This window comes from Dromiciops gliroides, chromosome 1 (assembly GCF_019393635.1).
Source record: "Dromiciops gliroides isolate mDroGli1 chromosome 1, mDroGli1.pri, whole genome shotgun sequence".
Taxonomy (NCBI): Eukaryota; Metazoa; Chordata; class Mammalia; order Microbiotheria; family Microbiotheriidae; genus Dromiciops; species Dromiciops gliroides.
In genome coordinates this window covers 320,584,743-320,612,335 of record NC_057861.1, presented here as the reverse complement: position 1 = coordinate 320,612,335, position 27,593 = coordinate 320,584,743, and the positions used below count along the sequence as shown (strand labels likewise).

Genomic DNA, 27,593 nt, shown 5'->3' with positions numbered 1-27,593 from the left:
GTCTCCAGACATATAAGCAATTTTATTTTATCAGCAAAAACTAACTTTAAAAAGAGAGCAAAATATATCAATGACTTCTTACTTTTCTTTTACCCTCAGAGAAAGTATTTTTATAGGTTTCATTTTGAAGTACAGATTTGTGATTTCACCAGCACATGGAAATTCTTATATCAATATGGATAAGTAGCTAATCTGCTGACAGAGCTTTCAGCAGGAAAACCTGGGTTGCATGTATTACATTTAATAAAAGCTTATTAACTGAAAGACTGATAGCAGAAGCCACAAATGTTTTTATTTAGCCTTGTTCCTTTCTTATTTAAGTGATCTGATTTTCCTTTCTTCATTTTGATCAGATTCACTAGAATTTTATCAATTTTGGTTGTCTTGTCAAAAAACCTACTTTTAGTTTTGCTTACCAATTCTATACTCTTTTCACTTTTCATTTATTTCTCCTCTAATTTTCAAATTTTTCTTTTATGCTAAACTTGAGCTTATTTGTTGATTTTCTAGATTTTTAAATTAGATACCTTATACCCTTTTTCCATTTTTAACATATCTTTGTAGAGATATAATTGAACCTCTGCAAACTGCTTTAGTTGCGACCCAAAAACTAAAATACTGTCACATCTTCATTTGCTTTTGCATAGTTATTATTTTTTTTCTCTGACCCATTTGTGATTCAGGAAGTCATTATCAGGTCTCAGTTTAGGTCTGTATCTTCTGCTGATGTTTCCTGTATTGATTCCTATTTTTACTGCATTATGTGAAAATGATAGTTTAGTGGGTTTTTTAACATTTATTTATAATTTTCTAGACTACACAAATTCTCATGAAGCAAACTAAATGCCCTACACAGAGGAAAATTAGGTCTCACTAGACAGTAACTTGGGCTTTCAAATGAGTATTATCATGTGATAGAAAAAAAAAAAGACTACAAAAATGACCATAAATTAGATACAAATCATTAAAATTGTAGATTTAAAGATTAAAAAAAATGTGGATCGGGATAAAAAAAACCATGTGGATGAAACAATCCCAAGAACTAGTGAATGTAGTGTATCATTCTAATCTCCCTAAAGATTCATATAGGAATTAATCATTCTTTAAAAATCCTAACAATAATGACAATACAGAGTGTTTTAGAGTTTTAAAAGTGCTTAACATACCTTAAGTCACTGTAGTCCCCAAATAATCCTGTGCTATAGATATTACAGGTAGTATGTTAATCTCCTTTTACACAGGAGACAACAGATGCTATAAGAAATTCAATGACTTTCCCAGGATCACAAAGCTTTATATGTCCAGAGTGGGGTTTGAATCCAATCATTCTGATCCTAAGTCTAGCACTTTATCCATTCTACCACACTGCCAGATATGATAGCTCTGTGGCTGATGGACAACATTCTGAATGCAGAAGCAAACATGTGGCAAAAGAGCAGCAAGGATGTGCTTAAAGAATACAAGCTAGGTATGAGGAAGATCAAGATGAACTGCAGGCACATTATGGAAGTAAATCTATTATGCCTTAAGTACTCTAAATTCCTTTGTGATGATTTTCCATAAAGAATGAGAAATAAGGGGAGCAGCTAAGCAGTGCAGTGGATAAAGCACTGGCCCTGGATTCAGGAGGACCTGGGTTCAAATCCAGCCTCAAATATTTGACACTTACTAGCTGTGTGACCCTGAGCAAGTTACTTAACCCTCACTGCCCCTCATCCCCCACCCCCCAAAAAAAGAATGAAGCTTGGGAATTCAGCAAAGAGGCAACACAGCATAATGACCAGAGATCTGTCCATGAAGCCAAGAAGATCTCTGGCATAAATGGCTGTGTGGCCATAGCCAAATTGCTTAACTTCTCAATGTTCTAGGCAACTCTCAAAGGCACCAAGTGGCCTAGGAAGTCCTGACCTATATTAGTAAGGGTTTCCTCATCTGGAGTTCCCTATGCCAGGGAAAACACAGGTCTAGGCCCTAGCCCTATCACTATTTAGCAAAAAAGACAGTGAAAATTACTCCATCCTTCTACAGGACTTAAAGCAGTCCTTGAAGAATTGAATTCACTTAAATTACCTTAGACTTCCGTGAAAAATCCTCTGTGTAATAAGAAAGCATTTAAGGGGCAGCTAGGCTGCGCAGTGGATAGAGCACCAGCCCTGGAGTCAGGAGGACCTGAGTTCAAATCCGGCCTCAGACACTTGACACTTACTAGTTGTGTGACCCTGGGCAAGTCACTTAACCCCAATTGCCCCACCAAAAAAAAAAAAAAGAAAGAAAGCATTTAAAAAAACTAGCTACAAAGACAATTAAGTAGACAAAGTTGGATTAACAAATTCTAGATATCATCCATGAGCAAGACTACCTTAAATCCTAAGACAGAAACTTACTTAGCTTTGGTTCTGTTACTTAATACCTTCTAAAATACTCAACAAACAACAAAATCCTTTCATACCTATCCCATTAATTGAAATGTTATCAAATTATGTGGAAAAGTAAAAAGCCACGTTCCTCTTTCCAAGGGTGTTGAATTTTTCAAAGAAGTGCTAAGTATGTTCTGTAGATCATTTCTATGAGCTCCTCATGGACAGGTCTCCTACCTGAGCAGGAGCAGCAGCTCCCTCAATGAAAGATGGCGTCACATTGCCAGCCACAATCCAGCCCATCAAGGAAGAGAGCAGGCTCCTGTCACAGTGATAACCTAAAGCATTCTGCTCAGTCAGGAAAACAAAAAAAGAGAAAAATTGAGAAGACAAAAGGAAGGATTTTTAACAACTTCAACCACAATCTCTCCTTAATATGATAATAAGGTTCTAAAGCTACCATGAAAAGTACATGTCCTGGGACTGAGAAGTATCAAGGTATGTCCCAAGAGATATTTAATGAGTTCATCTTTTCCCATTTAATTTTTTTTTAACTTGCACTAGGATTTATGGTAAGAGAGCATTTGGCTATAAACATGAAATCTATGTTCTTTCAACCTAATAGATGTGTTAGAGCAATGAGTAGTAGAAGGTGAGCATGAGGGTCAGCTAGGTGGCACAGTGGATAGAGCACCGGCCCTGAATTCAGGAGGACCTGAGTTCAAATCCTGCCTCAGACACTTGACACTTATGAGCTGTGTGACCCTGTGTTAACCCCAATTGCCTCACAAAAAAAAAAAAAAAAAAAAAGGTGAGCATGAAGTAGGCCCCAGGGATGGTGGAAACATTTATAGAACAATCTACAAGCCTGAAATATCATCAACAATCAGAGAAAATAAATATTACAACTGTTTTTACCTTGTGCTGTTGGTAAAGGAGTTTCTGTATACAATCTTCTTGCATATACTGAAAAGCAGCCTTGCATAAATGGTCCATCAGGTAAAGAATGGGCTGTTCTCGGTACCAAAACTGCTGGCTTATGAGGGCCTGGACCCAGAATTCTAAAACAGCAACAGGCCCTACTTCATTGGGTTTTGTGCTTACAGAAATGTGGGCCTGTGGGGAAAAGTTGTAGTCAATCTGAAATGAAATAATTATCATCCCACCTCCCATTTCCTAGCACTCTTAAAAACATCAATAAAAACTACGAGATACCAATATCCATGGTATCAACTAAGCTACAATGGTATTAAACTGTATACTAAATGTAGTTAAACTAGAGCTTTTAGGATTGGACCAAAGGACAAGCATATGTCTTGAGATGATGATGCCCAATGGCAAGAACTAGATTCATTTCCTCACCTGGATCATGCTGCTGAGAAGCTTCACATTTTCTCCATAGTTGGTTCCTGTCAAGTGCTGGGCCACTTTGTGGGTAACTTGTTGGGTCATTCCTTGAGGAATACCACTATCCAAGTGCAAAAATAGGTGGAGGTATGATAAAAACCTACATATCAAATGGAAAAATACAACAGACATTCAAAGAAGTTTTAGAAAACAAAGAAATGTTAATGATTAACAGCAAGTATATAAGCAGAGAATGGAAAAGAATTGAACCAATTCTTATTCTCAAGAATCTAATCAGAATAAAATGACATGAAAAAGATGAGGACAAGATGGGGGTAGGGGCGGGTAGAGATTAAGAACTGGAAACAAAATTCCTTTAGGTTGCCTCATACAAATCAGAATAGCTCAACATCATTCAATTTAGATCTATAAACAAACTGTAAGGACTTAAATCAATTTCTTTTTTTAAAAGCTTTCAAATATAAATTCAGAAGGAGCTAACAATTTTCAACAGCCCTTTCCTAAATATGAATATCCACAAGCTAATACACAGTATACAGTTTGCAGAATATAAATGCAAATATCTTGCTTGAAAAACAGCTAATACTTTTTTTCCCATAAAATAAAATCCTACTCCCTAACAAATTTTTGATACAAATGGGCAAACTATAATAGCTCAATCAGAAAAAATATTATCAGCCTCAAAAATTTTACAAGAAAATTATTTTATGCAAAAATTCACAAATATCTACAGAAAATGCCTAATACTCATATTTTAAGTCCATAACTATGCTGTGGTATCTAAACTCCATCTAGAACTTACAATCAAGGCCCTCCTTTCCCTGTCCCCAACCTATTATCCAAGCTTATCTTTAACTGCTTTTCATCCAGCCCATTGTTCTTTCTAAACTGCTGGATTCCTTCATATCCCTCAAGCATATCCTATTCCCTGCCTCCATTTTCTCCACCAATCCAGACCCTATGTATTCTCATCAATAGTACAAACCCCACTTCTTTCCATGATATTGCTCTTAATCCGATTCTCACTCCTACCACAACTGGCTCTTCTCCCCACTTTGCATTCCCAGTACACTTAGGAATTCCACATTAGAATTCTTCTCCTGTTATGTTACTTTGTCATCATTTTATTGATGTTTCAGACATTTCCCAGAACACTAGGCTAGAGTCACATTAATTTGATTCTCTTGTATATTCCTTAGTGGTTAATTCAACTGCACACACCCCAAAAAGAAATACACTGAAGATACTTAAGATGATAAATGCAAACTAAGTTTCTTGCTGCTACTCTGACAACTCCTTTGCTAATTACTATAGGAAGCATCTTCTCTAACTGGTAGAATTGTTCTGTCTAGTGCCAAACTTTGGACAAGCAGGGGATATTTTTTTAAACCCATTATGAAAAAATTAAAATAATACTTGAGTCCTTAGCAAATATACTGCTTATAAGCCTAAATATTAATCCAAGGAAGCAGCATGTTTTGCTCCATTCCGGAAAAATAATTACTAAAACATTATGAACTACAGTTTGTTGGAGAAAACAAAACATAATGCCCATACCACAAATGATTAATCCACTAAGCACAAATTATACTTACAGTTCATTCTTCAAAAGGTAATACTGGCAGGGATAAAACATGGGCAAAATCTTATCCAGAACATGAACCACTGTTCGCAGATGCCTAGACTGGACCAGGATCCCCAACAATGGAATGCCTTCTGCACAAAATTTCTCAATGCTGCCAGGAGAAAAAAAAGCAATACGGTTCTAAATATAAAATGTTGAGACTGATTGTACTAAACACATTTCAGGTCTTCAACATAGTCATCTGTTGCTACTGAGAATTTTCAGTCAGTAAACAGAAAGCTGGATAAGATTCAGAAAGATAACTATCTCCTGTAAGAGATAGAAGCTATGGGAGGTCTCTTTCTCTTGATGGCCACCTGATCTATCTAAAAAACATTACAAAAATCAGCCATGTCTCATCCCTTGATCAGTGAGCTAGAAATCACACACTGAGTTCAGGCACAGTAGTTCTTTACTCCTGTTTTCATCTAGAAATCTGCAATGCAGCTAAACTGTTATGTTCAGTTAGAAACTAGCATGAGGAGCTAGGTGGCACAGTGGATAGAATGCTGAGCCCGAAGTCAGGAAGACTAATATTCCTAAGCTCAAATCCTGCCTCAGACATTTACTAGTAGTGTGACCCTGGGCAAGCCACTTAATACTGTTTGCCTTGGTTTCCTCATGTGTAAAATAAGCTGTAGAAGAAATAGCAAACCACTCCATCTTTATCAAGAAAACCTCAAATGGGGTGAACAAAGAATCAGACACAACCGAACAACAACAAAGAACTGTATCTGTGTTCAGGGTACCCAGGGCTCCAAGTTTAAAACAGATATTAGGAAAATAAAGAAATGTTTCAGAAAGGGGGCACTCTTAGGTCAAGAAAACTGGACAAGGTTAGTGCACATTAGAAGCTTTCTTACAGACAGTCAATAGACTCTTCTTATCCAATTATTCCCCTTTCCCATTAAAACCTACAATAGGGGGCAGCTAGGTGGCACAGTGGATAAAGCACCAGCCCTGGATTCAGGAGGACCTGATTTCAAATCTTGCCTCAGACACCTGACACTTACTAGCTGTGTGACCCTGGGCAAGTCACTTAACCCTCATTGCCCCACAAAAAAAGAAAAAAAAAGGAAAACCTACAATGACTCCCAACTACATTTTAGGACTGAAAGAAGTCTTAAGTCAGTCCAATCCTCTCATCTTATGGTACTAAGGCCCATAATTTGTCTGATAACACACAGATACTAAGTAGCTGGCCCAGAATTCAAACTTAGATCTTCTGACTCCAGATCCAGGGCTCTTTCTAGCACCTAGAAATCAGAAATCAGAAGTATGGGGCAATAGGAGGACTTGAAAAAAAGGGGGGGGGGGGGAATCCCACTAACAGAGATAATCACTTGAAGAAAATATTCCTTATGATCATGTGCTTTGCTATTTTATATTTACAAAACCTTATGGTTTTATTTCAGCTTCGCAAACACAATTCTCTTCTGACCAGCTGACATGGATATTCTAGTTTGCTTGACAATTACACTTAATAACAAAATAAGAAATCTGCTTTCCTAATAGAGCTGATTAAGAAGTTATTGACTATCTACAAGGTACAAGATCCTATAAGAACATAAGGATGAGAAAGACATAACTTGCCCTCAAAGATCATGAGTTTAGGGGGCAGCTAGGTGGCGCAGTGGATAAAGCACTGGCCCTGGATTCAGGAGGACCTGAGTTCAAATCCGACCTCAGACACTTGACACTTACTAGTTGTGTGACCCTGGGCAAGTCACTTAACCCCCATTTGCCCCGCAAAAAACAAACAAACAAACAAAAAAGATCATGAGTTTAAGGTAGCCTGAGTCACTTTCCTCAGGCCTGATCACCCCACATAAGCTGCTTAGTGACATCCTAAAACCTGTCAGACCTTAGAACCCTATACTGGCTCTATTTTTGCAAGGCATTTTGTCCTTGGAAAACATATTATTAGACATAAGTACTATTCTGTACCTATGGCCCACAGTTGTCATAGATAAGGCTAGATAACAGCCAATAGGCATGCCTGCTTTCACAGCCTTCAGTAAGGGATGAAATGTGGGTGATTCGTTCATATCCGGCACAGTGCTGGAGAATGGAACTGTTGGACGATTCTGTTGCATTCCATAATCATTTTTGTGAAGTTTTAACCTCAAAATCAAGTTCCAAGCCCATTGGTTAAATGAGGTCTCAGGTGTCTCTCCATAACGTACAATACTGGCCAAATACGAAACCTAAAACAATTTTAAAAAGACATCATCACAATAAATTTAATTAATCCCCTAAGTCCCTTTCAGTTCCCATTAGATATAAATTATATCCATATGCTACAAAGTGAATGATACACTCCTGATATTTGGTCTTGTCTTTATTTATGCAAAAGAAAAAAAAAGAATGCTTATTTAATCCACAACTTAGGTCAGCTGCCTGATACTTCGTACAATCAAGCAAAAGAAAGAAACTGTGGTGGGCATTTGAGGAGTAAAAAGAGCCATGTTCAGGAACAACTTTCCAATGATGAAATGCTTGTACAAAAGCTTTTACTTAAAGGAAAATCCCTTGTCCAGTCCCAGAGTTCAATTACTGAAGAATATCACTTGTCATAAAACTCAATGATGCCATGATATAACTTAATTTTTCTAACACCCTCAAATAGCAAAGTTTTACATAATATTTAGGTAGTCAGAGGAAAAGGAAATACCTGTTTTATGCTTTCAGAAAGTAACCCAGCATATGGCTTCTGAGCAAGGTACCTCTGGTAAGCTTCAAGAATCATCAATGCCACTTCAGCATGAACTGTCTGATCCAGATGAAGTGTATCCTTGTAAGAAGAAAAAAAATTACAATATGCTGGAAGTCTTCATCTAAGTCTTTTCTGTATGCTTTATGGGTACTAGGCAAGCCCTCTGACTATCTATTATCCTTTGCTCCAACACCCACAATAACCCTCAAGTTTGTCTCCAGCCATTTCAAAAAATATTTACTAAATGCCTATTATACACAAGGCACTGTTAGATGCTGTAGGAGATACAAAGAATAAATCAGATTTCTGTCCTCATGTAGCTTATAGCTTAGTCAGACAAATAAAACATGTACAAATAACTATTAAAAAGGTATAACGGTGAAGTAACAATAACAAAGGAACAAATGTTAGTTTTTCCAGCCTCCAATTTCTCCCATTCCATTATGATAGCTCATAGTCTAACCTCTCACTACTATTATTTCACCCTCCTATTCAAGAACTCACAATCACTCTCAAATGCCTGTAGTAGCAAAGTATAACCATGACTGCCTGGCTTTCAAGCCCCCAATTATCAAACATTCCACCTACTCAATATTATTCCTTACTATGCCTCAACACACACCCTACAATCTAGTCAGAATGGTCTTCTCACTATCCCCTAACACAGGCTTTCCTCAACTCCATGTCTTTTTTCTTGGCTAAAAATAAAAACTAAGATATATAGATATATAGATATATAGCACATTAAGGTTTACAAGGCACTTTAAGAAATATCTCATTTGATCTTCACAACCTTGTGAATGAAGTACTATGATTATTATTCATAAAGATGAGGACACTGAATCTTAAGTGTTAAATGATTCACAAGGGTCCCACAGCTTATGTGTGTACAGCGAGATTGCAGTTTAGGTCTTCCTGACTCTTAATCCTGCACCCTATCTACTGTCACCTAGTAGCTGCCTACTATTTATCTCCTCCCCCAGAAAGCTTTCTCTCTCCTGTACCTATATGAGACTTAATCACTCTTCAAGTCAATTCATGTCCTACCCGTCCCCCCAGGTCATATCCCATCTCCTCAAGGAAGTCTTTTCCAACTATATCAGCACAAGCTAATACTGCTCCTTCCTCTGAACTCCTAGAGCACTTAAATTAGTAAATTTTACAGTATAGCATTTAATTTACTCTTTTCCACTGCTCTCAGTACCCCAAGTACATATAAGTTCTGTGAAGTCAGGGACCATAGCATATACATTTGTGTCAAGATAATAGAATGTGGTGGATGAGATAGAGATCGGCGTGGTGGCAGAGGACTGCAGAAGTGGGAGCTTTAGGAAGGTTAAGACTGCCAGGTTATAGGAAATCTGTTCTCAATCTTTCTTTTACTATCTTTCAATAAACCCTTTTAAAAAAACCTAAACTCATTTATCAGTGATTTTAGTCAGTTTCCCCCAAAAACTGGGGGGACAGATTAGAACCCACATTTAGAATTTTAAATAACACACATTCTACTTTCCTTTCAACATCATACTACCACCACCAACATTACAGTGATGGGCACAAGGTAATCATAAATACTTTCTACCTGATTAATCACTCAACCCACAAATGATGAACATAACGAGTCGATTATTCTTTCTCCTAGTCAGAATTATATGATTTCAAAGAATTATTATCATTTTTAAGATCACTTATTCTGAGCCCATCATTTTACAGATAAGAAAATGAGGCCCAGGGATAGGAGTGACATGCTAAAAGTGTTTTTAAAATAGTAATTTGGTAGCTTTGCACAGGACAGATAGTAGAAGAAAGAAGAATACAATGACTAAGAGGACACTGTAAGTGGGTATATATCAAATAGCAAGTGTGAAAAAAAAATAGCAAGTGTGCCTATAAACAAAGGCATTCTCAATTTGGTAAAAATTTACTTTCACTTGATTTTCTTAAGTTCACAATGAAAAAAAGAAAGTGAAAAAAATTCTAAATTCTGAAATAGTTAAATAATTCACTTACCTTGGAAAGAAAGGCATTTATATAAATGCTTTGTGCTTTATTATCACTAAAATTACATTATTTTAGAAAAAATACGACTTTGAAACCACAGAATCAGCCCTTTCCATGGCATACCTGTTCACCAAATCCCCAGTTCACTCCTTCCAGAATAACACAGGCTAATTTATTCTTCACAGTTGACAAATTATAATTCAGCAGCCAATCCCGAATCACAGCTATTTCAGAGGTAGATGGTTGCCACAGATACAAAGGCAGCTCTTTAAACAAGTATAGGGAAACCTTATTAGAAGGGAATAAAAAAGAACAATTAAGATCAAGAATTGAGATAAGGATATGAGTAGTAATGGAGAGGGGAAGAAGAAAAATATTTAAAAACAAAGGTGAATTAAATTATAAATAGATAATGGAGATTCTATATTGTAGTATTTTTATTTCTAACTCTTCAACTCCTAGTTTCTTCAAAAAATAGTTTGTTGCTACAAGGAGGCTAAAGCTGATGAATGGCTTGAATTCAGGAGTTCTAAGATGGAGTAGGGTTAAAGTGAATTAGGTATCTGGGGCAGCTAGGTGGCGCAGTGGATAGAGCACCGGCCCTGGAGTCAGGAGTACCTGAGTTCAAATCCGGCCTCAGACACTTAATACTTACTAGCTGTGTGACCCTGGGCAAGTCACTTAACTCCAATTGCCTCACTTAAAAAAAAAATCCTCAAAATAAAGTGAATTAGGTATCTGAACTAAGTTAATCACCAATATGATGAGTTCAGGGAGGTTGGGGTATAGAGGTCCACAAGGCTGCATAAGGAAAGTCAAACTGATCCACATCAAAGCTTCCTAGCTGACCAGCAATAGGATCAAGCCCATGAGTGGTCATTATAACTTTCAGCCTAATTGAGATAGGGAGAACTAGGCTAAAAAAAATCTTGCTTTTCTTTGTTTTTTAAAACAAAGGAAATAGAAAACAATAGGAAGCATCAACACAAAATTGGAAACATGACTGGTGATACATAAATGACAAATTTTGTAACCTTGTTTTCAGATCAATTCTCTTTTCTACACAACAAGTAGTAACTCCTCACTTGAAGAAAACCATAATTAAAAAGGTAGACATAATATTAATAATATGGAGCAATATCTCTCTTCACAAAAAGATTCAGTACAAATTTCCTTATACTGACAAGTCCTCAAGTACAGGTAAAAGATGATTCCAATTTACAGAACTTGTCAGAAGCATGCCTTTTATTAAAGTCAAGCAAGATAAATATATATTCTCCTACTAACATTCTACTCCAGTACCTCACTGTTTGTTGATGATGGCTCTGGGTTCTTAAAGACTATCCAGAGGCACCTAGGTGGGGCAGTGGATTGAGCACCAGCCCTGGATTCAGGAGGACCTGAGTTCAAATCTTGCTTCAGACACTTAACACTTACTAGCTGTGTGATCCTGGGCAAGTCACTTAACCCCAATTACTTCACAAACACCCCAAAAAATAAGACTATGCCAGGAGAGGGGCAAACTAGAAAGAAGTCTGGTTTAAACCAACACCTCACACCATATACAAAAATGAGCTTTAAGTGGGCACCTAACAGATATAAAAGGTGACCTCGTAAACAAATTAGGAGCAAATCTGCTTTTAGATCTATTGACTGAGAAAAGGTACAGGATTACAGAGGATCACAAAAGATAAAATGAACAGGTTTGATTAAATAAAATTTAAAAGGTTTTGCATAAACAAAATCAATATAATTAAAATAGAAAGGAAACAAGTAACGAGGGGGTAAAAACTCTTTGTAGCAAGCTTCTCTGAGAACAGTGTCATTTCCAAGATATATAAAGGAGTGAATTAAATTTCTAAGAACATGAGTTATTCCCTAATAGATAAAAGGTTCAAAGTATATGAATGGACTGTCTTCAAAGGAGGAAATCCAAACTATCAAGAAATAAAACTGGAGCAGCTAGGTGGTGCAGTGGATAAAGCACAAGCCCTGGATTCAGAAGGATCTGAGTTCAAATTCAGTCTCAGACACTTGACACTTACTAGCTGTGTGACCCTGGGCAAGTCACTTAATTTAAAACACTTCAAATCACTAATAAGTGAAATGCAAATTAAGACAACTCTATCTCATACTCATTAAATTAACAAGCAAGACAGAAATGGAATATGACAAATATTGAAGGGCCTGCAGGGAAAATAGGCATACTACTTGCTATGGACAGAACTATGAACTGGTTTAACCATTTGAGAAAGCTATTAGAATTTATGCCCAAAATTTCATTAACCATGCATATCCTTAAACCTAGCAATATAACTATTAGACCCAGATCCAAAGAAATCAAATAAAGGAAAAGATTTTACAAATACACATGTGTATATGTATATTTGTAAATATACATAAATACATATACATATATACAATCATACACATTCAAAATAAGCAACTTTGATTTACTAAGGATTTATAATAGAGACAGAAAAGCTTGGAGGAATAAAATAGCTCTCAACAAAAAAATATAAATAAAAAGATTCTTCCTTCAGTGAACATGAAAGTATTCAGTCTCTGGCAAACATAGTCAATTCCAATCTGTTTTCAAATAATAGCCTTACCATCCCAACTTGGTCAATGGTCTCTTTAACACTATCCAAAATTACAGAAATGATTGCAGGATGAACAGCCGTAATAGCTCCTAAAAGCTCCCGACCAACTTTTGAGAAGGTCTCTCTGGTGGAAAGGTTAACATAAGATACCTTAAAGAGAAGGAAGATAACATTTTTAATATCAATCAGTAGAACAAATGCACTTACAAAGTATGTTTTCAAGAAAAAGAAAGATTATTCTACATGAAGCTCCAGTTCACAGCTTTATTCCAAAAGATTACTGAAATTCAATTATACAAACTATATCCCCAGAGAACCAGCATGTACATGTTCACCCATGATGGTGTAAAAAATACCAAACTAAGCAAAAGATCCTAAGCTCGCACAGGAGAAATATTACATCGGATGGGCCGAGTAATGTATTAGAATTGAAAAAAGGAAGACAAGGAACAGCTAGGTGGCACAGTGGATAAAAGCACTGGCCCTGGATTCAGGAGGACCTGAGTTTGAATCCTATGACCCTCAATGCCCCGCAAAAAACAAACAAACAAACAAACAAAACCTTTTAATGGAATTATCATCTGTAAAGTGAGACTCCCAGATAAAATATTATAAACTATCAATGTTTCTTTAGTATATCTCTGGGAGCAAATTCTTATTACTCCATCCCATAAACATTTATTAAATATCTTCTCTGTGCAAGGCACTGTGCTGAACACTGAAGGGAATACAAAGAGGAGTTTAACATTTCCTTGCTCTCAAACTTACAATCTAGTAAGAAGTAACATACAACTACTGTCCTAGTTTAAATACAGATTACCCAATTTTTGCCCAAAATCTGGCTTGTAAAAAAACTTGAGTATAACCATTAAAAGTACTCAGTACCAAAGACAGCACAAGACTCACTGGTCTACTCAGCAGTGGCAAAAACTTCTCCAATGCTTGCACATGTGCTCAAGCCTATGCTGGATAGACCTGTTACTAATATGAGCCAAAATAAGAATATTTCTTCCTCCCATCTTCTAAGAAGGCCTGTATCCCTGCCCTTACAAAAAGCAATCTCACTGCAAACGCCACCAATTCTTTCCTTCCCTTCATGTCCTTGACACTAAAAAAACATTAAGGAGACAGCAGCAGGGGTATCCCCTCAAAGGCCCTCTTCTCCACAGAGTCTGCACTTTCTTCTGTAACTCAGGCTCTACTTGCCAATTTTAAACTGACAAGTCTAAACTGCTGCTCATAGCAGCCAATGCGGCTCTGGAAAACAATGTCACAAAGCATTTTTTTTTTCCTAAATCAATCTCAAAGGACTCAAAGGATGAGCTAGGAGAAAGGAGTTTTTTCTAGCTGGTTGTTCATCCCAACTTCACTCACCTCATAAATCTCCAGCACGATAACTTTTATGAAGTCTTCATCCACATTGGTCTTTCTTGCCTGAGCCATCTGAGCAAAAGTAGTAAGAAGGCAAATTTCTTCTGAGCTATTCATGGTAGAAATATAATTCTCAAAGCTCACAAGATGTGCTGGGTCTGAAAATTCAGATCAGAGCAATTAAGGAGAAGAAGGGAAGAAATAACTGTATCACATCAATTTTATTAGCCTATTTTGCCACTAAAGATGCCCCTATAGGGGCAGCTAGATGGTGCAGTGGATAGAGCACCAGCCCTGGATCCAGGAGGACCTGAGTTCAAATCTGACCTCAGACACTAGACACTAGCTGTGTGACCCTGAGCAAGTCACTTAACTCTCATTGCCCCACCTCCCCCAAAAAGAGAGATAAAAGATAAAGAATGAAAATAAAACAAAAAATAATAAAACTAACCGAAATCATAAAATCATTTCAACAGATACAGAGAAAGTTTTCAACAAAGTACAGGGGCAGCTAGGTGGCTCAGTGGATAAAGCACCAGCCCTGGATTCAGGAGTACCTGAGTTCAAATCCACCTTGACACTAGCTATGTGACCCTGGGCAAGTCACTTAACCCCCATTGCCCCACCAAAAAAAAAAAAAAATACAGCACCCCTTCCTATTACAAACACTAGAGAGCATAGGAATAAATGGAGCTTTCCTTAAAATGATAAGCAGTGCTCATATCTAAAACCATCAGCAAGCATTATATGTAATGAGGATAAGATCAGAGATGAAACACGAATGTGTATTATCACCACTATTATTCAATATCAAACTAGAATTATTAGCTTTAACAATAAGAGAAGAAAAAAGAAACTGAAGGAATTAGAATAGGCAAGAAGGAAACATAACTATCATTCTTTGCACATTACATGATGGCATACTTAGAGAATCCTAAAGAAGCAACTAAAAAATTACTTGAAACAACAACTTTAGCAAAGTTGTAGCATATAAAATAAACACACATAAATCATCAGCATTTATATATATATATATATAAAATGACCAACAAAGCCCAGCAAGAGCAAGACACAGAAATAGAAATTCCTAATTGTAGACGACTTAAATATTTGTGAGTCTACCTGCCAAGGCAAACCCAGGAATTATAGGAACACAATTACAAAACACTTCACACAAATAAAATCAGACTTAAATAAGTGCAAAAATATCAATTGCTCAGGATTAGTCTGAGCTAATCTAATAAAAATGACAATTCTACCTAAATTATTTTACTTACTCAGTGCTATACCAATCAAACTACCAAAAATTTATTTTATACAACTAAAAAAAAACACAAAATTCATCTGGAAGAACAAAAAGGTTAAAAATATCAAGGGAATTAATGAAAAACTGCAAAGAAAGGTGGCCTAGCTGTACCAAATCTAAAACTATATTATAAAGCAGCAACCATCAAAACTTTTTGGTACTAAGAAATAGAGTGGTGGATCACTGGAATGTGTGAGGCGCACAAAACACAGTAGTAAATGAATACAGCAATCTATTATTTGATAAACCCAAAGACTCTAGCTTCTTGGATAAGAATTCACTGTTTGAAAAAACTGCTGGGAAAAATGGAAAACAGTATGGCAGAAACTAGGCATAGACCAACATTTTACACTGTAAACCAAAGTAATGTCAAAATGGGTACATGATTTACATAAAGGGTGATACCATAAGCAAATTAGGAGAGGAAGGAATAGTTTACCCATCAGATCTATGGAGAGGGGAAGAATTTATGACCAAAGATGAGATAGAGAACCATATGAAATGCAAAATGGATTATTTTGATTACATTAAATTAAAAAGGTTTTCATAAACAAAACCAATGCAAACAAGATTAAAAGGAAAGCAGAGGGGCAGCTAGGTGGCGTAGTGGATAGAGCACCAGCCCTGGAGTCGGGAGTACCTGAGTTCAAATCTGGCCTCAGACACTTAACACTTACTAGCTGTGTGACCTTGGGCAAGTCACTTAACCCCAATTGCCTCACTAAAAAAAATTTTAAAAAAAAAGCAGAAATCTGGGAAACAATTTTTACAGCCGCCTTTTCTAATAAAGGCCACATTTCTGAATCAAATTTATAATATAAGTCATTCCCAATTGAGAAATACTCAAAGGATATGAATAGGGAGTTTTCAGATGAAGAAATTAAAGCTACCTACAGTGATATGAAAAAATGATCTCAATCACTATTGATTAGAGAAATGCAAAATAAAACTACTATGAGTACCACCTCACACCTATCAGATTAGTTTGTATAACAAAAAAGGAAAATGATAAATGTTAGAGATGTGGGAAAACTGGAACACTAATACATTGTTGGTAGACTTCTGCATTGATCCAACCATTCTGGAGAGCAATTTGGAACTATGCCCAAAAGGCTATTAAACTATATATATACCTTTGATTCAGCAATACCACTACTAGGTCTATATCCCAAGGAGATCATAAAAGGGGGGAAACAACCCACAAGTACAAAAATATTTATAGCTTCTCTTTTTGCGGCATCAAAGAATTGGAAATTGAGGGGATTCCCATCAAATGGGGAATGGTATATAAATGTAATAGAATACTACTGTGCTGTAAGAAATGATGAGCAGGCAGATTTCTGAAATACCTGGAAAGACTTACACGAACTGATGCTGAGTAAAGTGAGCAGAACCAAGAGAACATTGTACACAATAACAGCAACATTATGTTATGATCAACTGTGAGAGACTTAGTTCTTCTCAGCAATACACCGATCCAAGACAATTCCAAAAGACTCATGATGGAAAATGCTCTCCACATCCAGAAAAAGAACTACAGAGTCTGAATGACAACTGAAGCATACTATTTTTGCTTTCTATGGGTGTTTTTCATTTCTTCTTTCTTGTGTTTTTTTCCTTTTGTTCTGATTCTCCTCTCACAACATGACTAATGTGAAAATATGTTTAACATGATTTTTACTGTAGAACCTACATCAGACTGCTTGCTGACTTCAGGAGTTGGGGAGGGAAGGGAGAGAGGGAGAAAAATGTGGAACTCAAAATCTTACAAAAATGAATGTTGAAAGCTATCTTTACATGTAATTGAAAAAAAATACTACTTTTTTAAAAAGAAAAACATGTACTTATAAACTGATATTTATTCAGAAAATAGAACTGCGCAATTCAAAAACTGAAAATATGAATCACAAATATATGTTACTTGATTTCGGTTTCTCAGAAAAAAGTCCCTATATGTGAAGTACTATATCTTGTCACCAGAGGGCACTACAAAATTGCAAACTGGAAATTTGTTTTTCTCACTAAATCCAATTGTCTAATTAGTAAGTAACTAATCTCCAATTGTCTCACTAAAAAAAAAAAAAAGAGAGAGAGATTAAGGTGGGGGCAGCTAGGTGGCACAGTGGATAGAGCACTGGCCCTAGATTCAGGAGTAACTGAGTTCAAAGTTCTCTTCTCTCCCCCCTGGTTTCTTTCTCCAGGACCTCGTGGGGAGTGGGGCTGGAGACGCTGGCTCCCTGAGATAGGTGGATGAATCTAGGCCTTTCTCTCTCTTCACCAAATTCTTATGCTCCTTAATAAATGCTTAAAAGTCTAAACTCTAGCTAAAGCTTCTAATTCATTGGTGACCACTCATTAGATTTTTAGACAGTCTAGCTAGAATCTTAGTCACCTTACAAACAGAAACTATTCAACTTTAACCTGTCTAGGCTTTCCTAACTTTCTGAGCCATGTGCTATTACTAATATCTAATATACATTAATAAATGCTTAATATCCTAAAATTGGTGCTAAAGCTTAGAAGCCCCAGATAAATTTCCCCAAACCTGGGACAGAAATAAGGTGACCATATATAATTTTAAACACCACCAAAGGGAAAGGGTAAGGTGAAATGGGGTAAAGCAGCTCACGTAAAAGAAGCAAGAAAAAGCTTATGGAGTGGAGGGAAAGATGGGGGAGGTACAGGGGAGTGAGTGAGCCTTACTCTCATCAGAATTGGCCCAAAGATAAAGGCCTCATCTCTAAAATATATAGGGAATTAAATCAAATTTATAAGAATCCAAGTCATTCCCCAATTGAGAAATGGTCAAAGGATATGAACAGGCAGTTTTCTGATGAAGAAACCAAAGCTACCTATTCCCATATGAAAAAATGCTCCAAATCTCTAATGATTAGAGAGATGCAAATTAAAACAACTCTGAGGTACCACCTGACACCTATCAGATTGGCTAAAATGACAAAAAAGGAAGATAATAAATGTTGGAGAAGCTGTGGGAAAATTGGAACACTAATGCATTGTTGGTGGAGCTGTGAACTAATCCAAGCATTCTGGAGAGCAATTTGGAATTATACCCAAAGGGCAATAAAGCTGTGCATACCCTTTGACCCAGCAATTCCACTTTCAGGGCTTTTTCCCAAAGAAATCATGGAAGGGGGAAAGGGACCCACATGTACAAAAATATTTATAGCTGCTCTTTACGTGGTAGCAAGGAATTGGAAGTTGAGGGGGTGCCCATCAATTGGGGAATGGCTGGACAAGTTGTGGTATATGAATACAATGGAATACTATTGTGCTGTAAGAAATGATGAGCAGGAGGAGTTCAGAGAAACCTGGAGGGTCTTGGGGTGATACCCATCAATTGGGGAATGGCTAAACAAGTTGTGGGATGAGGTTAGGATGGAACACTATTGTGATAAAATAATGGGATTTAGCAGATACTCAAAGGCCCACCTGGAGATTAAACTGATTGAATTAAGTGAGAGTGATTGACTGCTGATTAGCCTACTTCAGGTTAACTAGATTGCAATCACACCTGGCTAGCCCTTAAGAAGGTATTGTTCTCAGAAGCTAGACTTTGAACTTAACTCAAGACCACCTTCAAGTCCAGGGACCAATAGATTTGAATGATGCTAAGGACCACCCATGCTCCAGACCTATAAAAAGCTTCCACACTCAGTTTGCTGGACAGTCCGTGGTTGAAGCAGGCTTGTGGCAGAGGACTTGAGGAAGAACCCAACCAGGCTGGAACTCTAGGCTAGATAGGCCTTTTCTTAACTTTCTGAACTCCATGTGAATACCTGGTATCCTTTAATAAATGCTTAATGCAGGGCAGCTAGGTGGCACAGTGGATAGAGCACTGGCCCTGGAGTCAGGAGTACCTGAGTTCAAATCCGGCCTCAGACACTTGACACTTACTAGCTGTGTGACACTGGGCAAGTCACTTAAACCCAACTGCCTCACACACACACACAAAAAAAAAACCCAAAACCCCAAATAAATGCTTAATGCCCAAAGACTGGCGCTAAAGCTTCTAATTTAAGGCAACTACACATTTAGATTTTAAACATCATGCTAATATGCTGTAAGAAATGATGAGCAGGGGGCAGCTAGGTAGAGCAGTGGATAGTGCACTGGCCCTGGAGTCAAGAGTACCTGAGTTCAAATCCAGCCTCAGACACTTAACACTTACTAGCTTTGTGACCCTGGGTAAGTCACTTAACCCCAACTGCCTCACTGGAAAAAAAAAAAAAAAGGAAATGATGAGCAGGATACTATCAGAAGGACTTATGAAAAATGCAATCTAGCTACAGAGAAAGAATTGCTGGTATCTGAATACAGATTGAAGTATAATGTTTTTTGTTCTTCTTTCTAAAGTACTTTTGTCTGTTTTCTTTCACAACCTGAATGGAAATGTTTTGCATGACTGAACATGTATAACTTATATTGAATTGCTTGAGTTCTTAAGTGGGAGTGGGGAGGGAGGGAGGAAGAGAATTTCGAACACAAAGTTTTAAAAATCGATATGAAAATTTGTTTATACATGTAATGGGGTAAATTCTAAATAACTAAATAAATAAATAGAAACATTATAGATTGTCAACTATAGAGTACAGCTCACAGATAATTGTATAAATTACCTCGTTTGTTCAACAATTCTATGAGGTAAATATTGCAAAAATACTAAGTTCCAAAGAGCAGCTAAATTTTAAGAGTTATAGGCTTGGGGGCAACTAGGTGGCACAGTGGATAGAGCACCAGCCCTGGATTCAGGAGGACCTGAATTAAAATCCAGCCTCAGACACTTGACACTTACTAGCTGTGTGACCCTGGGCAAGTCACTTAACCCTCACCCTCACTACCCACCCCACCCCAAAAAAAATTTAAATTAAATTAAAAAACAAAACAAAATACTCTCCACTGTAACAAATTTCAAAATACTTTCTACATCAAGACAAGATATAGAAGGAACCTAGCCCAAACCACAAAAGAGAAGGGAAAATAAAAGAACAGGAAATTTAGAATAGAGAAAAAGAATAAAGTATATGCATTTTAAAAAGAGCAATTTAAGAGTTTAAAAACAAAGAGGGTGAAAATTGTGCTTATTTTTCAAAATATTGTCTTTATTCAATAAATACTTTTGATTTATTTAAGGCACAACACAAACTGGAACCTCTTTTCTTTTTTTTTTTAATTTTTAAAAAAATTTTTATTTTTGGAACCTCCTTTCAATTCCTACTCTAACAGCTTCATTATGGTGGTGACCCTAGTTTCCAAAGTTTGTCATCTTTGACAAACAAGAAAGTATTCAAGTAGGTGCCTACAGAAGGACCCTATGTCTGGATCCTAAGACTAGCCTCACTAGGGTGGCTCATAACCAGGGTGGCTCATAACCAGGATAGCTATACTACAGAATAATTAATTTTTCCGCCATGTCAATTCTAGAAAACCATCCACTAACTTATCAATGAGGCTGCCTTCTACATTGGAGGAGGCACCCACAGATCTCTCAAGTAAGGAAGTAAAAAATTGAATAAAGTAAGTTACCACCAAAAAGCTTGCTTCTGAAATCCTCAGACCAAAGACTAATTACTCAACAATACTACCTTTTATGTATATATAAGGAGATACATTATTTTCAAAACAAAGATCCAGTTCTAAGATAATTCTAATCCCATCCAACCCTTCTGACTTCCCAGATACTTCTCAGCAGTCAGAGATAAACAGGAACTCAAGAACTAGGTGCTGAAGACTTACTTTAAGTCTTTCTAATTGTCATATACAAATACAGGCAGAAACCTATTTTAGGTCCATTGATATCAAATATTCAACAATAAAAGAATAACATGGAACCCCAGTTAGTGATTTCTAAGCACTAAGTAAATATTTATTGACTAGAATAATTTCACTAAAAAGACAGAATCCTCCTTTTGGAAGGATAATCCCACAGAATACCTGAATTTTATCTGTACTTTCAAACCTCCTGTTTATTAATACTCACTCTATCAAGTGATCCCGTCAAATCTAAATTTCAAATATCCAAGCTGGCTTCCAAAACCAAACCCAAAGAAAGCTTAAAGGTGGTGTAGATTTAACCACTGTTCCATGTAAAGACACAGACACATGAGTATAACACATACTTTCCATTATTCCAAAAGTCAAAAGAAGTTAGTAACTACAGAAAAAAAACTAATTTTAACAGAAAAAAAGATGAAACTATTTCAAGCATTTCAAAAAGGCTTGCCAGGTGAGATTACCTTGAAGCTGGTGCTTACACTCTTTAGCCTGGACTGTAGAACAGAGCTTCTCCAAATTTTCATTCTCTGTGTGGTGCATGAGGTAGAAGAGTTTCCAAAGCATCTGGACTGATAATGTTCCAAAGGGCATCTCTGACATAAATAGCCAAATGCCCAACCTATTGGTTTTTAAGAACAGTACAAATCTTACAGAAAAGACCTTAGAAACACAACCAAAAAACTCTTCTGTACAACTAAATTAAGACCACCCACCTACTTACTAACCCAGAAATGGAGCCAATTCTGCATTAGAGAAGACACCCAGAAATGAAGACTTTTTTGTACTTACTACGCCAGAGATTCTTACTCTCTTTTGTACCATAAATTCTCGGGACAGCCCAGTAAAGACTATGGACCCTTTGTTTCTCAGAATGTCTTTAATGCATAAAATATGTAGGCTTACAAAGCAAACCAATTGAAATTTTTTTAACTTCACAGATATGAAGGTTGAGAACTCCTGCATTAGACTATATTGCCTTTCAGTGCTTGTAAGACAATTTAATCGACCAGCATATCAAAGAACAAATAATTACATTAGTACACTACATTTTATGAAGAATGAAAAGAAACATGCTATATAATCTATACCCTCCATTGCTGAGGCTTGACACCATCCTGTGGGAATCCTTGCATCATTGCTCTTGCTCAGTTATGTGGCATAATAAAGAGAATGCTGGACTTGGAGTCAGGACGATGTCAGTTCAAGACACTGTCTCAGACAATTACTAGATGTATGGTCTTGCACCAAGTCACTTAACCTCTCTGTGCCTCAGTTTCCTCATCCATTAAATGAGGCTAATAAAGCACCTACCTCCAAAGGTTGTCATGATATAAAGCACTCTGCCAACTTTAACACACTATATGTGTTAGCTATTATTATTATCATTATTATTGAAATGTGGTACCTAGGCCTTGCTGATACTGCTAAGGGTGGTACGCTTTATAAAACTTTCTTTTTGCGGGGTTTGGAAAGCAAAATGGTAACTGAACCTATGATTGTGTCAGTGGGATCTCTCTGTGTGGAAATTCCCTCCATCAATATATAAAAGGTCAGAGTCACTATATGTAGCCTAGTATGTGTCAGAGCATGACTCAAAGCCAGGTCTATCTGACTCCAAGGCCAGGACACTATTCACCATACCATGCTACCTCTCTACAACTATTAAAGTATTAATAACTATTTTTCTCTCAACTACTCCCAATAGGCTACATACCTTTTAGCTTTCAGAACATGCAGGACAGCCCTGAGAAACAGCTCATCAAATTCAACTTGGAGCTTCTCCATTGAATAGGGCTGCATAACTAATCCATAGCCTTGGTTATGGCTCACAAACTGGGCCCAGTGATCACTCACATAACAAAGTGTCATTCTATATAAGAAAATCATAAAAGTCATTTTAATCCACTGGTTCAGTATTTTATTTTATCAGACAGCCTTCTTAAAGCATTTAGATTAAGAGAGTGTGAAAATTTACAATACTAAATCCAAACTGAATCATTTAATCACTACATAGATGAGCCCTCTTTTCCATTTTAATAAATAATAATGCTATTCTGATACATTTAAGTAATAAGTGATTTATAACAATCATTGCCATGACAAGTATAATCTACATTCTGACCCTGGGAGTCACCATAGGCTTGATTCTTAAATCACAAACGAAAAAACATAGGAAATCTACCAGTCTCATGCCCCAACCCACAGGAACAATAATCCAATGCAGGTATTTGAAGGGAGAAGAGAAAGGCAGGAAGAAAGAAGCTGCACTTTTCCCTTCCCATTCTTCTCTAGCCTGAAATTCTTTCCCAATGAGAACTTTAAGATATTGGGCCTAGAAATAATTAAATGATCAAACTAACTAACTTTAAAACAGTTTAACAAGGTTTCATCTACAAGCATTTATAATATGCCCATTAAGTATAAGGCAGAAGAAAAAAAAATTCTTAGTTTAATGAAAGATCATGCAGACAAGAGGCTACCATTAAAATGATTACTGTTTTCAGTCAAAAGAAGAGTTTCAATAAATAAATACATATGGTCTTCTGCAAAATTTACCTAATCATAAAACCAATTCGTTTCACAAATTGCCTGTAGCGTGCTCTATTGAAGGTTTCTAATCCTACAGCCAGAAGTTCTATTAATGAGTTGGCAAAGGCAAAAATTTTCATCATCTCTTGAGGTCTTGTTGCTTCAGGTACATAATCACCTACAAATTAACAACAGAAAAGGTAGAAATTAAAGGGGAAAAAAAAGAAAAACATTATCAAAGGTACAACAAAAAGACTTCAAAGGACAAATCCAAAGAACATTTGATAGCTGTGGGACTGACTTGACATTCAGGGGAATATATTTTATGTGTCCCATACAACAAAATGAACACACATGGCTAAGATGGGAGAAGTCTGATGAAACTGAGTAAACTGTCAACTCACCAACTAGAGAAAAAGAGGTGAGAAGTTATAGAAATCATCGACAAAATGAGAAAGAAAACTATATGAGAAAGGAAAAAATTTAAACTGGCAATCAAGATGATCCAAGAACACTGTCACAGTATAGCTAACCATGGCATAACTAAATGACAGAAAAAGAGCTCAAGGAGGTGCAGCACTGTCAGGGGCACAGAGATAAACACAAAAGACTTTGGACCAAATTCTTTTTTTTTCTTCTTATATTGAACAAATTTATAGCAAAGGCACTCTCTTGACTGTAAAAATTTTGTAGACTCACCCATATTAGGAAGATATTTCTTCCACTGAATTTCTTCTCTGCATTCAAGGCCCAACTGAGGTACCAATTCTTCCATTAGATCTTCCTTTATCCCTTGGCTAAAGGTGACCTTTTCCCTTCACCAAATCTCTCATGCCTTTCTATCTGACATTTCCTATGCATCTATCTCATTCCTGATACTTTTAAGTACTTGGATAAGTTTACTAGCTTATTAGATTGCAGATTCCTTGGTAGCAAAATGAGTCATTTTTATCCTCAGTATTTAAACAAAGACTTGCCATTAGTAGCTGCTTAAAAAATGTTTGTTGGGCAGCTAGGTGGCATAGTGGATAAAGGACTGGCCCTGGATTCAGGAGGACCTGAGTTCAAATCCAGCCTCAGACATTTGACACTTACTAGTTGTGTGACCCTGGGCAAGTCACTTAACCCTCACTGCCCCACGAAAAAAGGAAAAAAAAAATGTTTGTTGAATTAAATGCAAAATTCCCCTCAGTATTTTTCTTTAGGAATCAATTTACCTTTCCCTTTAAATCCAAGAAAGTGTTTAAAGAGTTCATGAAATGGGAACTGGGACAAAATAGCAATCAAGTCATCTTCACTAAGGAGAATCCAACTTGTCTCAGGATCTTCATCCTAAAGGAAAAAATTCAAAAGCACTTCATTTGGTTTCACAAAATCATAACTGAGTTCTCTGGACTTCAGTGCTGATAAATTATCAATAAAATTTCAAAAGACTTCTTCCTCTTCCAGCTAACAAAAGACAACTGAGTTTCTTCTTTAGGTTAGGAATCTTATTAAAGGAATACATAATTTCATGGTTACAGTTTCAACTGAAGCAATAACATATTGCATTGCATAAATCGACCTTCAAATAAAAAATCTCTTTATCATAATCCTAACCAGACGATACTGATGCACTGGCCCTGGATTCAGGAGGACCTGAGTTCAAATCCAGCCTCAGACACTTGGCACTTACTAGCTGTGTGACCCTAGGCAAGTCACTTAACCCCCCCTTCTCCCCCCCAAAAAAACCCACACACAAATAAATGCTTTAACCAACCACTCTTTTTTTTTTTTTAATAAATACTTTTATTTAAAGTTTTGAGTTCCAAATTCTATCTCCCCTCCTTTCCCTCCCCTACCCTGTCTCTGAGGCCGTAAATAATCAGATATGCCAACCACACTCTTGTCTTCCTTTAGGATCCCCTGAAAAGCCACAGAAACTCAAGCTTCAGAGACTTCACAGTAAAGTCTGGCAAACAGTAAATGACCCTTTCTTCTCTCATCTTCTAATCCCTAAGATTCTTAATTGTTTTCTGTCTCTGGGATCAGATTCACTAGGATGAAATCACTGGAAAAGGTTTCTATTTGAGAAATTTCACCACTCCACTATGATCTTTATAAGATCCATTTTGTATCAGCTTCTGAAAAGCTTGCTTTAAGGATAGCTAACAAGTCAGGTATTAACCCACACATCCAGTGTTTCTGACCATCTGCCACCATCATGTTACCTCTAGTAAATCTCCAAAGAAGCAACATAAAAAAGCAAGAGATGAGTTTTCCCCTTTAGTTGTTCCTTTAAGTGTCTAGTTACAATAACAAAACATTCAAAAATATATAAACACTACTACCACAAATTATGATAGTGACTACTGCTCATTCCATACTTTCCAACTGATTAGAGAGAGATTACTTTGAAAATCCTCTTCTTAACCTTCCTGCCTGAACACTCCAGAATAAAGTGACTCTAAGCACTACTGCATCTTATCATTTGGAACTGCCGAGTTAATAGCCAAGGACACTAAAAATCTAAGATTAGACATTGACATATAAAAACCCCATCACAATGGGGACCAGATAAGTCCATTCTTACCAAAAAAACAAGAGGAAGACAGAAAATCTTCCAAATGTAATATCCCATGACACAGTTTTCATTACAAATTTATAACAAAGTAAACCCTGCCATTATTTGTTACACCAGTCTGGATATACAAGTCAAATTCGATTCCCCAAAAGTAAAGGATAATATACCTGTATCATGGTTAGCCTTCAAATCAGGTTGATCTTGACCTCCAACACTACATTACATTATGTTTAATTTTCAGTCTTTACCCCTCCAAGGTTAATAAAAGCATGAGTCTCAAAGTAAGTACCTCTTCACCTCCTTCATCTACTAGAGTCCAGTTCCCAGACTCAGGCCCAGGGGAGGAAGGCTTAAATTCATTTGGCTTCATGTGGCACATAAACTCAGCTCGATTTCTAAAAAAAGAAAAATTCATGTCAGAAGCAATGTTCATATTAAAAAAGCATAAATTAATTTAGGGTTTTCTTCTCATCCTGAGATACAGTCAGATATAGAAGCATTATTTTAACTCTCTTAAAATAGAGAATAGAAGAAAATTAGGAAAACCAAGCAGAATAAAGCCTCATTAATTCAAACTGAAATATAAGACTATTAAATTATATCAGTTGGGGGCAGCTAGGTGGCGCAGTGGATAAAGCACTGGCCCTGGATTCAGGAGGACCTGAGTTCAAATCCAGCCTCAGACACTTGACACTTACTAGCTGTCTGACCCTGGGCAAGTCACTTAACCCTCATTGCCCCGCAAAACAAAACAAAACAAAACAACAACAACAACAAAAAATTTTTAAATAAAGTATATCAGTTTAAATTAGTAAAAAGTCTGAGTTACAAAATAGTTTGCTTGTTTGTTTGGGGTTTTTTTGGGGGGGTGCACAGCAATGAGGGTTAAGTTACTTGCTCAGGGTCACACAGCTAGTAAGTGTCAAGTGTCTGAGGTCGAATTTGAACTCGGGTCCTCCTGAATCCAGGGCCAGTGCTTTATCCACTGTGCTACCCAGCTTCCCCAAAAATTGTTCTTAAAGAAAAAAGTTACATTAGCATAGTTCCTTACACAAGCTTTCATTAAACACCTACTATGTGCCAGGAACTGGTCTAGAGCTGGTGATACAAGTCCCACAGTGAAATAAATGCCTACTTGCAAAGAACTTACATTCTAATCAGGGATACAAAAAAGTACATAAATAAAATTAATTAAGATGAATAGATAAAAAGGAATAAAATACAAGGAAGTTTGGGAAGGCACAAACTAGCAGGAAAGAGGGCTCAAGAATGGTTGCGGCAGGGGGGCGGCTAGGGGGCGCAGTGGATAAAGCACCAGCCCTGGATTCAGGAGTACCTGAGTTCAAATCCAGCCTCAGACAC

At 36.8% G+C, this 27,593-nt stretch overlaps 1 protein-coding gene across 3 annotated transcripts in view; it reads right to left on the bottom strand.

The window, feature by feature from the left end:
- Positions 1-27,593, bottom strand: part of EPG5 (ectopic P-granules autophagy protein 5 homolog) — a 144,126-nt gene that overhangs the window by 89,899 nt on the left and 26,634 nt on the right. For all 3 annotated transcript variants that reach the window (XM_043968814.1, XM_043968820.1, XM_043968831.1), the window contains exons 7-20: positions 26,521-26,626; positions 24,886-25,000; positions 23,696-23,846; positions 22,854-23,009; positions 21,601-21,758; positions 14,044-14,198; positions 12,679-12,819; positions 10,190-10,354; positions 8,024-8,143; positions 7,297-7,556; positions 5,321-5,461; positions 3,720-3,864; positions 3,276-3,473; positions 2,595-2,705 (exon numbers count right to left, since the gene is read on the bottom strand). In XM_043968814.1, coding sequence (XP_043824749.1) covers positions 2,595-2,705; positions 3,276-3,473; positions 3,720-3,864; positions 5,321-5,461; positions 7,297-7,556; positions 8,024-8,143; positions 10,190-10,354; positions 12,679-12,819; positions 14,044-14,198; positions 21,601-21,758; positions 22,854-23,009; positions 23,696-23,846; positions 24,886-25,000; positions 26,521-26,626 — 2,122 coding nt within the window. The remainder of the gene's footprint in view (positions 1-2,594; positions 2,706-3,275; positions 3,474-3,719; positions 3,865-5,320; positions 5,462-7,296; positions 7,557-8,023; positions 8,144-10,189; positions 10,355-12,678; positions 12,820-14,043; positions 14,199-21,600; positions 21,759-22,853; positions 23,010-23,695; positions 23,847-24,885; positions 25,001-26,520; positions 26,627-27,593) is intronic.